The sequence below is a fragment of the Pipistrellus hanaki genome (genome assembly GCF_964339955.1).
Source record: "Pipistrellus hanaki genome assembly, chromosome: 7".
NCBI lineage: Eukaryota > Metazoa > Chordata > Mammalia > Chiroptera > Vespertilionidae > Pipistrellus > Pipistrellus hanaki.
The window spans coordinates 87990543-88004749 of record NC_140509.1 but is presented as its reverse complement, the minus strand read 5'-3'; the positions used below and the strand labels follow the sequence as shown (position 1 = coordinate 88004749).

Sequence of the window (14207 nt, the reverse complement as noted above, 5' to 3'; positions counted from 1 at the left end):
CCTCCAGCCCGAGGCACCTGCCCCTCACTGAGTGGGAAACGGCTGAAGATGCTACCGACTCTGGTTTCACTCAACCTCTACGTTCTGAGAGCTGTTTGGGCAACAGCACATCTGACGAGAACCAGTGCGGACGTGCAGGGCGGCAGTCCGTGGTTCGTGCCCCTCCGGGCGGCGGGTGCAATCCCGCCAGGGCCCACCCTGGAACCTGCAGAGCCACATGGCACTGCTTCTGAGCCCGTGCCCATGCCCACCCCACCGTCTGAGACCTGGGAGCACACACAGCGGGAAGCCGCAGGCACGGAGCTCGGTGCACTGGCGCCCACCTGACGGACAGACCGTGGAGTCGGAGGCCAGTGAGCCTCGTGCCAACGGGGAGGACGTGTCCGGAGCAAATTACCTTCTGGACGGCTTCTCTCTCGGGTCCCGACAGGCGTCATGAGCACCGGCCAGCGTCCCAGCAGATCCCGTGAAGGAGTTCGGTCCTTTCCAGAAGAGAAAAGTCAGCGTTAAAGCACTTGCATCATTTCAGAAATTGCTCACGGAAAGGGCACAGCGCCCACAGAAGAATCAGGCATTTCAAGCTATGGAAGAGGAAGACAGCGAAAGCGCTTCCCATCAGATGAAAGCTCCCTCAGCGGTCCGCGGCCTGAGCCATCCAATCACTGCTCTCAGCTGCGGCCAGCCCGTTGGGGACAGAGAAGCCAGCACAGGCCGTAGCTGGTAATGATTACAAGTTCTGATCAGTAAGTTCATGGAGATCAGAGACCCACGAGAAGAACCCACAGGAGAGGGCCTTGGGGGGGCCGCAGAACTCTCCTGCAAGGTCACCGAGTACACGGGACCCACAGACTGAGACGTGATTGCACGACTGCAGTGAATCTTTCAGGGCAGCTACTCATTTCCCCCACAATAAGTGGCTGTTATTAGTAAACAAACTTTTTAAACAAATGGGCTGCCAAGGTCCCTGGCGTGGACACAGTCCGCAGGCACAAATGGCCGGCTGCACGGACACAGCCGTGAGCAGCACCGGCCTGGGAGCCCGCCTGCCCTCTGCCGGGGCCGTGAAGACCACAGAGGAAGCAGCCCAACGTGGAAAGGCATCCGAGGAAGCTCGTCTGGCCCATGACCTGTTGTTCAGGTCGTCATACGTGACGCGGTGCTGTCTTCTTATGTAGGGAGAATCCCACTTAAAACCTGCCCGTGACAAGGCGGCACAGCACCGAGAGCAGGGGGCGGGATGGGACAGGCCATGGACTGCTCGTCGCTAGGATGGGGTCTGCCATCAGAGGCGCTGCTCGGCAATCGGTGCCCCGCCCCCGTGGGAGCGGCTCCTCTGGGCCTGCACCCACTTGCTGCGCAGAGCGTTTCCCAGGGTCACATACAGGTCACCTCAGCAGAGACTCAGACTCCACAGGTGCTACCTCTAACTCTAGCCAATCCACGGCAGCCATCCGGTAAACTATCTGCACAGAACTGCTTAATTTTAATTGTAAATTTTACTCATCTTGCTTGTTTCCAAAGTGGTGTATCTTTTGGGCTCTGTTAAGAATGGCAATGTTCCTTCCGCTGGTAAAAACCAACTTTTCAGAATTTCCAGGTAATCAGAGTACAGGAACTGGACCACACATGTCAAACACCTTGCAGAGAACGCCAAGCAGGGCTAGGCTGACCTCTGACCTGCCCTGTCTGCATGGCACCCAGTGGAAGGAACAGCAGGAGCGGGTCCAGCTGCACAGCCAGAGCTGAGGGAGGGCACGTGACTCGGGCAGCGTGGGGCCGGGAGCTGGGACACGCCTGCACCCGGCGCCTCACCCTGTGCTCTCGGAGCGGGGAATGCTCAGAGGAGCGGCACAGCGACCTGCTCCCACTCGTCAGGCGTGAGACCAGATGGGTTAGTGGTGTGACTGGAAGCCAAGGTGGTTAGAGCGAGACTTGGCCACCATTTCTGATACCCAGCCTCCTCCTCAGCTGTGTCCAGCATTTACAGGCATTGGCCATGTGCTGTGCAGGGCTGAAGGCATCTCGCTGCACAGTGTACCTATCCCCTTCCTGCCCTGGCTGGCGACTGTGGGCTGGAGCGCGTCCCTGCACCAAAAGGTTGTGGGTTCCATCTACGGTCGGGGGTGTGAGGGAGGCAACTGATTGATTTCTCTCTCTTTCCCTCCTTCCCTTCCTCTAAATATATATCCCCAGGGAAGGATTTAAAAAAAATTCTTAAAAGTCTTAAAGATATCACCTAGATATTTATAACAGAAACTTGATAAAAAGATTAAGTTTTTGGTTTCCAAGTGACTCAACGTACACATTACTCACTGAGCCTTCCAAGTGGCTAAGCACTGAGAAGGACCTGGCGGAGCCACGTGTGACACAGGAGCCACGTGACACGAGCCACAGGCCCGTGGGTTCTGATTAGTCCGCTCCCTATGGAACTCTCCCGAGTCCAGGTGCTGCCACATGGAGTCCACAGAAGATGGCCCTCATTCAAGCTGAGGGCGTGATCTGAGGCTGTGCGGCCCGCACGCCAATTCTGTGCTGGCACTGGGATGAGCCTGACACCTGACTCCTTAGGACTTGTTAATTCACTTTCAGTGCCGCTCACAATGCTCCCTCAACGTGCACCGTGGCCTGGTCCGGGCACTGGCAGGACCCCAGGCCAGCGTGTGTCCTCGAGGGTTGCTGCCAGCGCTGTGGAGCTTGGAGGAGGCAGGGCAACGAGAGGAAGTGGCCTGGTCTCGGGCCTGGCCCTTGGCCACTGCTGCATCCCCACAAGCCGTGGTCCAGAGCAGAGAACCAGCTTACGTTAAATAGCAGAAAGCTAATGTGCACGTGACTGTTAATAAGAGGAACTTATCTTTAGACACCAAAAGTGGGAAAAGGGCACATGATCAACCTAACAGAGCAATCATTCCAAGAGGCAGAGAATGAAGGCCAAAACCAACAGTACTTCACGACCGAGGAGGGAGGAGGCCTGATTGCTGTGGGGGTGAAGAGAGGGGTTTCAGAGTGCGAATCACGGGGAGAGGAGCAGACACTGCAATCGAGGCAGAGGGAGGTCCCCATGCTGAGCCCACTGATCAGCTGATTCAGATGCCCAGCGAGGTGGCCCAGACGGACCATACTCCAGTGCGCAGATGCCAAGGTCCAATCAGCAAGACAGGAGGGAGGACTGGCCCCGCCCTTTACCTCTGGCCCTAGCGTGGCCCAGATGGTAGAAGCCTGCTGGCTTTGGAGGGGGCGGGGGCTGGCCTGCTTTGTGGGCAGTACTGTTGGCACTGGCCAAGGGCGGCTGGAAGGAGGCGGAGAGAAAGATGCCATCGGAGGCCGGGCGCGGCCTCAGGTGCCCGCGTGACGTCCTGGAGCGGGAGCACTCATCCTGACCTGCGGGGCGCTCCTCCTCCTCCTCCTCCTCGGTGTAGGCAACCAGCTTGGCGGTGTACAGGGAGTCGGGGGACAGGGCCTGCGTCTGCAGGGAGGAGGTGGTGCGCTGCGGTGGGGGGGGTGGCGCGCCCGCAGGGGCGGGCAGGGATGTGGGCTGGTAGCCCCGCGGCAGCGGAGGCCTGCCCAGGGCCGGCTCCTCGGGCTCCAGCAGCCTGCGATCCGCCTCGTCGTGCAGTCGGCGCCTTTCGGCCTCCAGGCGGCTGTAATACCCTTCTTCCTGTCGCCTCTGTAGGCGGAACAGAAACGTGCAAAGGTCAGACAAGGTCAGAGGGACCACAGCCACCCCACTGGGCCTTGCGGGGCAGCAATGGCTGATCAGTCCCAGCTCAGGGCCACACTGACGACGAATGAGAGTGCGAAGAAGGAAGAGCCAGGACAGAGACGGGTAGATCGACCGCAGACAGGCATCCGAGCCTCACGCCCACCTCCATGCTGTCTGGAGTCCCGGACATCAAACTGCCCACAGCACAGAAGGAAGAAGCTCCCAGGTGCTCCATCCCTCTCCCCTTCCCCGTCACCGTCCAGCCTCTCCCTCTCCACTGCTGCTCTAGGCCTGTCCCTCTCCGGTTTCTGTTTTGATAGTCACTTACCTGTCACTGTTCAGAGACAGAACCACCCAGCAAGAGGCTCCATTTCCTGCACCTACACGTCTCCCTGAACTGGCTGAATGCTTCCCCACGAGGCCCTGCTCCGGCTCATCTCCGTCCCTCGGGGTCAGCAGGTCAGCACCGCTGCGAGCAGCACTGCTCATGCCCCAAAGCGCCTCTGACAAACACTCTCCGCTTCTCAGCCTGCACTCAGATCTTCAGCCCCCAACAGACAGGAAAGCAGAGCAAAAGCAACAAGATATTCAAATATATTTGACACATACATTTTCTGACATACATCTGCAAAAACTCCAGTTGACAGTGTTAAAATTATTAAAACATTAAAAAAGGTAACAACACAGTTTTGTTAGATTGACAGAAGTCTTAGAACACAAGAAGAAGTAAGTGAGAAAGGCAATGAGAGAACAAACAGAATAACCGGCCTTAACGAGAATGGGTAACGCTACAGAATGGAGTACAACACTTTTCATTTCACTCAACCAAAGAAGGAGATTTGGGGACCTTGCTGGCGTCAGGATTAACGTGTTTGGTCCCCATTTCCAGTGGTAGTACCCCCTACTGCCTCCGGACAGACCCCACAACCACACCATACACGTGCACACAGCACGCACATAGCGAGGGTACACGCCTTTGGAGGAGAACACTAAAAGCCAATGCCAGCCGCGATGTCTCACTCTACCTTCTTAGTCTACATGGAGACGTACTAAAGGACAACCTTTTTTTTTATTTCTACACAAAATAGGTGTCCCGTTGGGGTGTGGGATCAGATGCAGGGGGAGCTTGGGGCTCTGTGGGCCTTGGTGAGAGCAGCGGGCACTGTGCCAGAGCCCCAGCATGCCCTCCTGCAACGGAGCAGGTCTGACTGCAAGGCCTGAAAAGCCTTTGCTCTACCCAGCGTCTTTCTGTAACAAAGCAAACCCATCCATTTTGGACTTTCTGCATAAAAAAGGTTATTCAGCTCTTCATGCTGCCACTCAAGCACAGAAGCAGTGCTGAAAGGAAGTGTTGGGGGCGGCCGGCAGCAGAGGGAGAGTGTGGGCACAGACCTGCCCTTGGCACCACATGGAGCGGAGCCTGGGTGCCGCCTGGCGCTGGGGCAGGGAGCGGGGACAGCATCACACACACAGACGGGCCCGGGGCACCACCTCTGGAACCTGAGCTCCTTGGGGACGACCTCTGAGCCATCGCCCCGGGAAGACGCGGGCCTCATGGGAAGCTTGCTGGGACGCGGCTGTGCAGACAAGGGAGCAGGACAGGCTCCAGGAAGGCAAGGGCCTACAGAAAGCAGACACCTCACCGCCCTGACTCTCCGGTCCCTGCAGGAGCCCCGTCCAGCCGCCTCCTCTCAGCTCCTGCAAGTCCTTTCTTGGGGTGGGAGGGGGCTCTATGGGTACAGGTCACAGTACTATCAAAGAAGGGATGTAATAAAAACAAGATTTCCCCATCAGAAGTCGTGGCTCTTGAGCTCCACCTTCACAGAAGGGAAGTGACTGAGGACGGCTGCCCCAGCACGCGGGCGGTGGAGCCTCCCCTGCAGGCCAACAGAAGCAGCGCCCAGACCGCCCACGCCCCACCCCCCGCCAGAACAGGCCCGAATGCGCCCTCATGTAAGTTCAGCTGGAAGGACTGCTTGAGTTAAAACAACCCACAGGTGGAAACCAAGTGGTAAGTCAGAGCATCTGGCAGGTAGGACACTGAGTCCCATTTTCCTCGTTCCATGGCTTCACGAACCGCCTGCTCTGTACCAACTAGAGCGGAGCAATGACAGGAGGAGCTATCAGGAAAATGCCGTGTTCACAGGCCGCTGGCTACGTCCCTGCTGCTCCCACCGCTCCACCTGAGGTGAGCCACCACCTCCATGTGATACGCCCGGGTTCAGAAGGCAGAGACGCAGAGAGCAAGGAGTCGGAGACAGCCGAGGAGAGGCAGACCGGAGCGGCTGGGCGTCCCCTCTCCGCCCGCACGCTCCGCTCGCCTAGAGGACCATAACCTTTTCTTCGGCGTCCCGCCGGCCCCGCTCCTCCTCCTGCCGCAGCCGCTGGTCCTCCTGCCGGGCGCGCTCCTCCGCCTCCCGCAGCCGCATCTCCTCCAGCTGCTGCTGCCGCCGCCGCTCCTCGTCCTGCAACTGACAGCACAGTCACCTTAGCTCCCGGGCCCTCCAGACACACAGCACACACCGCGACACGCAGACGCACGCACAGAGCAACACGGACACGGGGTCAAAGCAGGGCTGAGGGACAAATCACACTGAACGCGACAACTGCACGCGGCCGCCTCCAGCCGTCCCGCCCTCGCCCGCCAGGGCCGCGTGCAGAGGATGACTGCGCTCACACATCCCGCTCAGACAAGCACGGCTCTTCCACACGAGTCGTCACGTTACCCAGCTCATCCCTAACAAACACAAACGACAGACACCCCAAGTTGTGGCTCCATGGACACCTCACCAGCCTCGTCCGTGTAGGTTTTAGTTCCCACACGAACAAGGAGAGAAGCTGGCATGGCGGCAGGTGGCAGATAAACACCGGCCTGTGGGGGGGCGGCCTGTGGGGGGCATTCTGGGCCCATGAGCAGGGTTACTGTGCACCTGGTCTGGGGACCACATTTCTAGCATCTTCCCACAGTGGCCCTCGGCCACCAGCTCCCCTGGACCCGGCGTGGACTCCAGGAGCCCTTCCCTGCCGAGGAGATCCCACCCGGGTCCCAGAGGTGACGGGAACTGTGGGGGACCCTCTTCCAACTCGCTCTGCTACATCGGCCAACCGTTCTGTGCTGCCTGGATGCCCACGAGGCCACTACCACCACCGCCAGACCACACATCCTGTTTCCAGGAAACTGCCTACCACAAGGTTCGTCCTAAACTATCACCTCCTCGCCATCACCTCTCCCTTCCCACCATTCAAGCCGTTCAAACCCTGAGGACCTTCAACCTCGACAGACCTGCTGGGCTCAGCTCCTGCACCTCCTGGTTGCGTCTCTCTGCGACTCACTGCAGCGACACACCTTCTCTACGGGGACCGAGGCCATCGCCGGCGGCCCAGCACACCGCTCCCCGCTCCCCGCGGCGCTGCAGCGAGCCGAGCCGGAAGTCACGGAACCGGCCTTCTCTCCACCCACTCTCTCCTGGGGTCCTGGCTGGCAGTGCCATGGCTCACCCCCCACCCCCCACTTGTGCCCCTCACAGCAGCGAGCCGAGCCCGAAGCCACCGCACACAGCTCCCTCCGGTGTGGAGCGCATCTGTGGAGCTAGTTACCCGTCGTGAGTTCCCTCCGGTGTGCGAGCATTGTTCTTTACACAAAGCTAGCCCTGGCTTGTGACCTTGGGAAGAACACTGTGTCCTGGTGGGGAAGCGCCAGGCCCGGCCACCAGGCTGCTTCCTGTCACACACAATGACCATCTCAGAAAGAGATTAAAGTTCCACCACGCAGAGCCCTCGACCTTCCTCGTCAGTGTGGTCGGGGTGAGCCGGGGTGTCAGGGTGCGGCTCTCGGGGAGTTCTGAAGCAGGAATGGGAGCTCCGGATAAAGAAGGAAGGGGCCCCGAGGAAGAGGCGGCGGAATGTCTGCTCCAGGGGCACCCGGGCCTACCACTCGGAGCTCCCTGCAGGGGGTGACCAGCACAAAGGACGACAAGAGCACCCCGACAAAAATAAAGCGAAACCACGGCTAACGCTGAGCATGCCACAGAAAGGCTTTACAGAAGGAGGTAGCCTGCATCAGTGCGACAGAGGTACTTGCGCTCCCCAATCGGAGCACAGACCCGTTCCATGGTACACGCCGGGCCTGACGGAGAACAGTTCTGAGCAGGAACACGACACCTCCAAGAGCCCATGGGCACTCGGACGGGAGTGTGATGTGGTGTCGGACGACTACGATTCTCCAAACAAGAGTACGAGTGCTCCCCACAAGCCTATGAGCAGACACTTCCTCTTAAAAACCCTCTCTCTTCTCCATCCTGCGGGCAGGAGCCGCCGTGTGGCTCCGGGGCTGCCATTGTAGAGTAAGGCCAGGATGCAGTGCGCGCCCCCCCCCCCCCCCCCCCCCCCCGTCTGCTACGAGGCTTCACATAGTATTTTTGTTTTCAAATCCCAGGCGGCTTTTTCCCTGAAAGATAGGCAGCTTTACAACGGTCCCCAAACAAACCCCCTAGTGATAGAAGGAGACCACACAACCCTTAATTTACGTCAGAGCTCAGGAACGGCAGTCCCATGGTCAGCGCCGGCTGGCAGGAAGTCCCCTTTGGAGGAGCGTACCTGGACGCCGTATAATAACCATTACGGCAGGAATCACGACGCCCAGACTACATGACCCTCAGCGAGGAGCTCGGGGAAGTCAGAGCGCAGACTCGGCCCAACCCCGTTCGCTCTGCTGGCTGCCCACACCTCTCCCAGGTACTTCCAGGTCAGAGAAGGAGGACGTGTAGTTGAGATGTGTGTGTGTGTAACTTTATCCCTAAAAACTCGTTCACTTGTGCCTTTAATTTACACTTCACCTTCTGACATTTTTACTAAAAAGACAGTCTGTTAACAAGCACTTTGTCCCTAAGAAACCTGTCCCTGCAGCCTTCTGCAGTGCAGCCCCATCGGAGCACTCCCCGCAGGCACCCTGCTCGCCTCAGCGCCTGCCGAACCCGGGGCAGGGCGACAGCTACCACCGAGGGGAGAGGAGAGGACGCTCCCCAGGACACAGCCACTCCCCGGGGACGAGGTGGGAGGCCTCCCACCACAGGGCGGGCAGAGGCCACGCCCCTTTGCTTGAGACCTAATCAGAGAGAAATCTTTGGTCAGGAGCTGTGGACACCCTCAGCGGCAGAGGCACAGCAGCAGGACCCGGGCAGGTGGAGCGGCTGAGAGCCCTTTCAGGGCGACTGTGCCATTTCCACAATCACACTGACCTTGTGATCTGACTCCCACACACACGGAGGGCATGGCCCCGACAGTGTCCTCCTAACTCCCGGAGGGGGCGCCTGCCTGTCCTCAGCCCTTCGCCTCCGGGCAGGCCAATCCCACTCCCAGGTCCCTCCACCTTGACAGACAGAAGCCAGCCCGCCACGGCCCCTCTGAAGGGCAGCTTTCGAGGAGGTCCCTGCTCATTCCCGCTTGAAGCTATTCTATTCTGAATCTACCCTTCCGTGCCTGGATGCTAGAGGGTGCCCATTCCCACAGCCACACGTCAGACCCGACAGGAAAGCTGCCAGAGGGAGGGTCTCGCTGGGTCATCCCAGGAGGAACCGCAGAGCCCGATGTCTCTGAAAGATGGAGGGGCCTCAGAGAGGGAACCCTTCACTTGGCCACAGGACAAAGCTGGGCCTGGCCACGGAGAGCCAGTCAGCCAGGTAACTTCTCGCCGAGGGACGTCCCTAGCAGTGGAGCTTATGAGCAGGCGTCTGCGGGGCACCAACAGGAACTCAGGAAAACCTGGTGGGAATCTTGACTGTGTGCTGGGTGGGCTGGCCTGTCCTCCCCATCGCCCGGGCTGCTGGGAGGGGGTGTGGCCTCTGGGATGCCAGCCTCAGGGAGAAGGGCCAGCTGCCCTGCAGACGTGAGCCACGAGAAACTACGGGGATGTCACCTTCCACCCGAGTCGCTGTGAAGAAAGGCCGACCTGGGCATGGGGCATGGACAGGACACATCCCGAGGCCGTGGGGACTCGGGATGTCTGAGTGGCAGGGAAGTGCCAGGGCTCTGAGGACTCTGACAGGTGATGTACTCTTCAGGCTCACTGTGGCTGCTGCGTAGAGATCGGCCTACAAAGGGAACCGGGTTCGGGAACGGGGCTCCTGAGTCACTCAGGGACACGCCACATGGGCATGCACAGAGTCAGATCCGGAGAACGTATCAGCAGAGAGAACCGTGGCTGAGGTCCTATGGGACGGAGCAGCCAGCAGAATCTCTGCCACGGGAGGCAGCGGTGGAGCGGATGGGGGAAGGGACTCCCTCGTGAGCACTCTGAAACCTGGAGGGTCCGTGTGCCCTGATGGAAGGAGGGTCTGCACTAGAAGTGTGAGCCTCAGCACCAAGGAGAGGAAAACGTACCTCCCGTGTCTTGTACAAAAGTGAGGCTCAGAAACACCCCTTCCAGCCACAGGGGGCCTTCTCTGGAGGGACCCCCCAGGCTGTCTGCTGGAATCCGGGGAAAGGCAGGAGAGGCGGCCAACTGGTGAAAAGGCCTTTCCAGTCAAGCCTGAGCTGTTACCGGACACGGGCCTATCACTGAAAAGCCGGTGAACAAATGCTGACTTAAAAGCCGATACGACTGCCTGGCAGATGGCAGACGGCAGCTATGCATGATGGGCACTGGGTGACCAACGCCGACACCACACCTCCAAGTCGCACAGAATGGACGCTGACGCCAGCCCGGCGCCCCCAGGACTGCACTGGGGAAGCCACGCGTGCTCACGGGGGTCTCTCACATCCTAGAGTGACCTCTGAACGGGCAACGTCCACACCGTTCGACCAAGTTTCTAGTAGTTCAATATCAAAAACCTACTCCTGATGAACAAGAATGAAATGGATTACTCTTTGCAAACATTTTTCATTTGCTCATGTGTTTGTGACTAATAAGAATACACAAAATCAACTTTATGACTGAAGGTGAGAAAAGGTCAAAACCACAAACAGTTACACAAAATGAAAGGAGAAAAGCAAAGGAAAACTGAAGGTCAGAACAGTCAAAGGCATGCTCAGAGTCACGACGACAGGCTGGTCAGGACGGGGCTGCAGCTACTGGAAACACAAACGCCACCGGAGGAAGGGAGCCAGGAAGGAGGGGGACAGGAACGAGCACATACCAAATCTAGAACAGAGATTGCGGGCACAGCAGTCTGCTGCAGGTGGCAGGGAGAGAGAGAGGAGGGAGAGAGTTAGCCCGCTGTCCCACCACCAGCGCGCCTCGCGCTCCTGCTTCCTGCTCCTGAAGGGCCCGTGGGGAGTGAGGGGCTGCGGGCTCGTCTCTGGTTTTCAGAAACTAACACTTCGACTCCTGGCTAAGACACACGGTAACTAAATGACTTGGAGACTAAGGTCTTAAACTCAATGTGAGGTCAGCAGTATATATGCAGGTGCCTCTAACTAAAACCCAAGAAATGTTCTGATATCACAATTCACAGAGGCTCAGCTGACAGGCCTTCCATGAAGAAACGTGTAATTACTGACCCGCCTGCCACGTGTCCACTAGTGACAGAGGCAGGCCGAGGAAAACGCCCTGTGCAGGCGCCCGGTTGGCGAGTTACACCGCAGGCCAGGGCCTTCATGCCAACCGTCACTAGTGCGTGAGGCGCACTGATGGCAGAGTCACTCGGAAGGAAGCTCATTCTGACGAGCTGGAAATGCCAATCAAACAGGGAATAGTTAGCATTGAGGCCTTGGTTTCGGAAACATTCGTGTCCCAAGAGGGGCTCCACCTGAACTCTGGGCAAAGCTGTGTGTGCCAGGAAGGGCCTGCGTGCTGCATGTGTGTGGGAGCGAGCGAGCTCCCCTCCACGCTGACTGGCCGGAGATGGGGGGGGGGGGGGGGGGGCATGTCTCACTGAGCTACTGCTTCAGACCACTGTATGGACAGCACCGAACCAAAGTGGATTAGAAACAAAATCCAAAAGACAAAAGGACAGGCTCTCGGCTCTTCCTCGAAACAGGCAGTGCACGAAGGAAAACCACTCCAGCCACCAGCCTGAGGGGCCAGTGGCACTCTGCGCACTGTGCCGATCCAGGCCTCTGCCCATGGCTCTTGCGAGTGGCCAACAAAAACCCTCAGAGCTGGCGTGTGGCAATCTGTCACTTGTGACTACAGTGCTTTGCTCTTCTCCTTGTATGCTCTGCGAGCACCGCAGTGAGGTGTGAGAGTGAAGGAAGGAAGGAAAGCCAGCTCGCTCTCAGGCCTATTATTGCCACTGCCCCTCGCTGGCTGAGGAGCACCTGCTCCAGACTGTGGCTGCCACAGGAGCCTACTGCTGGTGACCAAGCGAAACCTGGCTTTGGTGCCGAATGGGGTCCTGCTGCCCACCCCGTGCTGCCCCCCGTGAACAGGCCTGGCGGCTCTCAACCCACTCGCGAGGCCGTCTGTGGGCCCACCAAGCCCACCACCTACCTAAGAACGAGTCCTGCCAGCCTTCACCAAGCTCCTGGCTGCTCCCTCCCTTTCTTCACCCACGTGTTGGAGAAGGTAGTTAGCTAAAGTGAAGTCCTACTGGGCTGGCTTCACACTCTTCAAAGGGCATGTCTGAGCACTGTCGCTGTCCCCTGGTCCATCTCTAGGGGCCTCACTAGGTCCTCCCGCTGCCCCTCCGCGCCCCTTTACCCGGGCTCTGCGCTCGGCCTCCAGCCGCTGCGTGAGCAGCATGGTGTCCACGTCCTCCTCCTCCTCCTCGTCGTCCTCATCCTTCTCCTTGGACTCCTGCAGCCGCTTCTGGAACTGCCACTCGAGCAGCAGCTTGCGCAGGCGGTCGCTCTCCTCGGCGCTGCGCTCGGCCTTGCCCTGCAGCTCCTGGATCTCCCGGCTCAGCATGTCCACAATGTGCAGCTGCTGCTGCTTCTCCAGCTTCTCCTTGGCGTCACGCTTCCAGGGGTCGGGGGACAGGCTGTCCCCGGAGGACAGCTCCTCCTTGCTGACTGTGATGTACTGCAAGTCCCTGCGCTCGATGGTGCGGGGCTGCTGCTGGGGCTGCAGCTCCCGGATGACCGTCTCTTGGGGCCTCGGCAGCGCGGCCGGCTTCTCCGGCTTCACCGGCTGCACGGTCACAGGAGAAAAGGGCGCAGGGTTCAGCGCCTGCGTGCGCATCTGGCCCAGCTTCCTCTCCTGCTCCCGGCGCTTCCGCTCCCGCTCCTCCTCCAGCCGCGCTTTCTCCTTCTCGTACCAGCGCTGGTGCTCCTCTCTCTTCTTCCGCTCCGCAGCGGCCGCCTGCGCAGACTGCTGTGGTCCCAGCTGGCCGGCTGGGGGCGGGGGGAGAGGCAGATCCATCAGGATCCCGTCAAATTCGCTGGGATAGTGCATGGGAGGCGGAGGCGGTGGTGGGGGCAGGTCTGTGCGGCCAGGCTGGGGGACAGCTGCAGGCGCGGGCTGCCCCGTGGCGGGCGTCTTCCAACGCCCGGGGCCACTCTTGGTCAGGGTGGAGGCAGGCGTGCCCGGCTTGGACGTGTGGTCCAGGTGCTCCTGGCTGGACGCGCTGGAGCCCACCGAGGAGCTTGGGTTCATCCACAGGTCGCTGTCGGACTTGCGGTCCATCATGGCCTCCACGCGGTGGTGCTCCAGGTGATAAGCTTTATCTTCGCGAAGCTCCTCTTGGGAACGGGTCACTCGCTGGAAAAAGAGAAACTGTCAGGTTCCAGCCATTTATTAGAAAAAATTACTGGACACTCATGAACGTTTTGTCTCAGGGACACGGTACCAGACCAGTGAGAGCACAGAACGCGGCTGAGCCTGCCGTGTCCGGGCCGCCACAGTGGTCCTTCTCGGCCCAGCTCAGAGCCCATCTCAGCTCTCCAGTAACCCCTGACCCTGACCCAAGAAAGACGCCGTCAAAGTCACTGTCCCAGACACACGTGTTAGAGTCTAGGCCAGCGATTTTCAACCCTTTTCGTCTCATGGCGCACAAATCAATCCCTAAATTCTGTGGCACACTAAAAAACACATTTCGCCAATCTGACAGAAAACACGTGTAATTTTGATGACTGCTGGCACATGTTGGCAGTCAGAGCCTGACTAACTCGTCACGGACTGCACTTTGTACAAACTCATGTGGCTCCTTGAAAACCGTGGCCTGGACTGCACCTGCTGTGAAGCGTACGTGTACCTTCTCCTCCCAGGCATCTCCCAGGGCAGCTGCCTTCCACAGAGAGCAGCACATCCGAGAACGCTCCCTCCCTGACCGTGAGCCACGGCCGTTCTCCACCAACCTGGACAGAATCCCGCGCCCAGCTCGTCCCTGAGGTCTCGCCGTGCCTCCAGCTGCCTGTACAGCCAGGAAAGCCACCAGCTCTGACTGCCCCGCCCCCGTCCGGGTTTCTGCACCCACATCCCCTCCTCCAGGTTCCTGCACCGCCCACCCCCTCCACTCCAGGTTCCTGCACCCCCCCCACTTCCCTCCGGGTTCCTGCACACACCACCACCCCCTTCCCCCACCCCGTTCCTGCACCAGCCGCACAGCCAGGAGGAACAGATGTTGCCGGC

At 59.3% G+C, this 14207-nt stretch overlaps 1 protein-coding gene across 24 annotated transcripts in view; it reads right to left on the bottom strand.

Moving 5' to 3' along the window:
* Nucleotides 1-14207, bottom strand: part of AFDN (afadin, adherens junction formation factor) — a 93353-nt gene that overhangs the window by 1778 nt on the left and 77368 nt on the right. For 7 of the 24 annotated variants that reach the window (XM_084890918.1, XM_084890938.1, XM_084890919.1 and 4 more), the window contains 5 exons: nt 12339-13337; nt 10834-10869; nt 6037-6171; nt 3184-3664; nt 398-482 (listed from right to left, as the gene is read on the bottom strand). In XM_084890918.1, coding sequence (XP_084747044.1) covers nt 398-482; nt 3184-3664; nt 6037-6171; nt 10834-10869; nt 12339-13337 — 1736 coding nt within the window. Of the gene's footprint in view, nt 1-397; nt 483-3183; nt 3665-4278; nt 6172-10833; nt 10870-12338; nt 13338-14207 lie in introns of those variants that run through there. The other 17 variants (XM_084890939.1, XM_084890920.1, XM_084890925.1 and 14 more) reach the window with 7 other exon arrangements.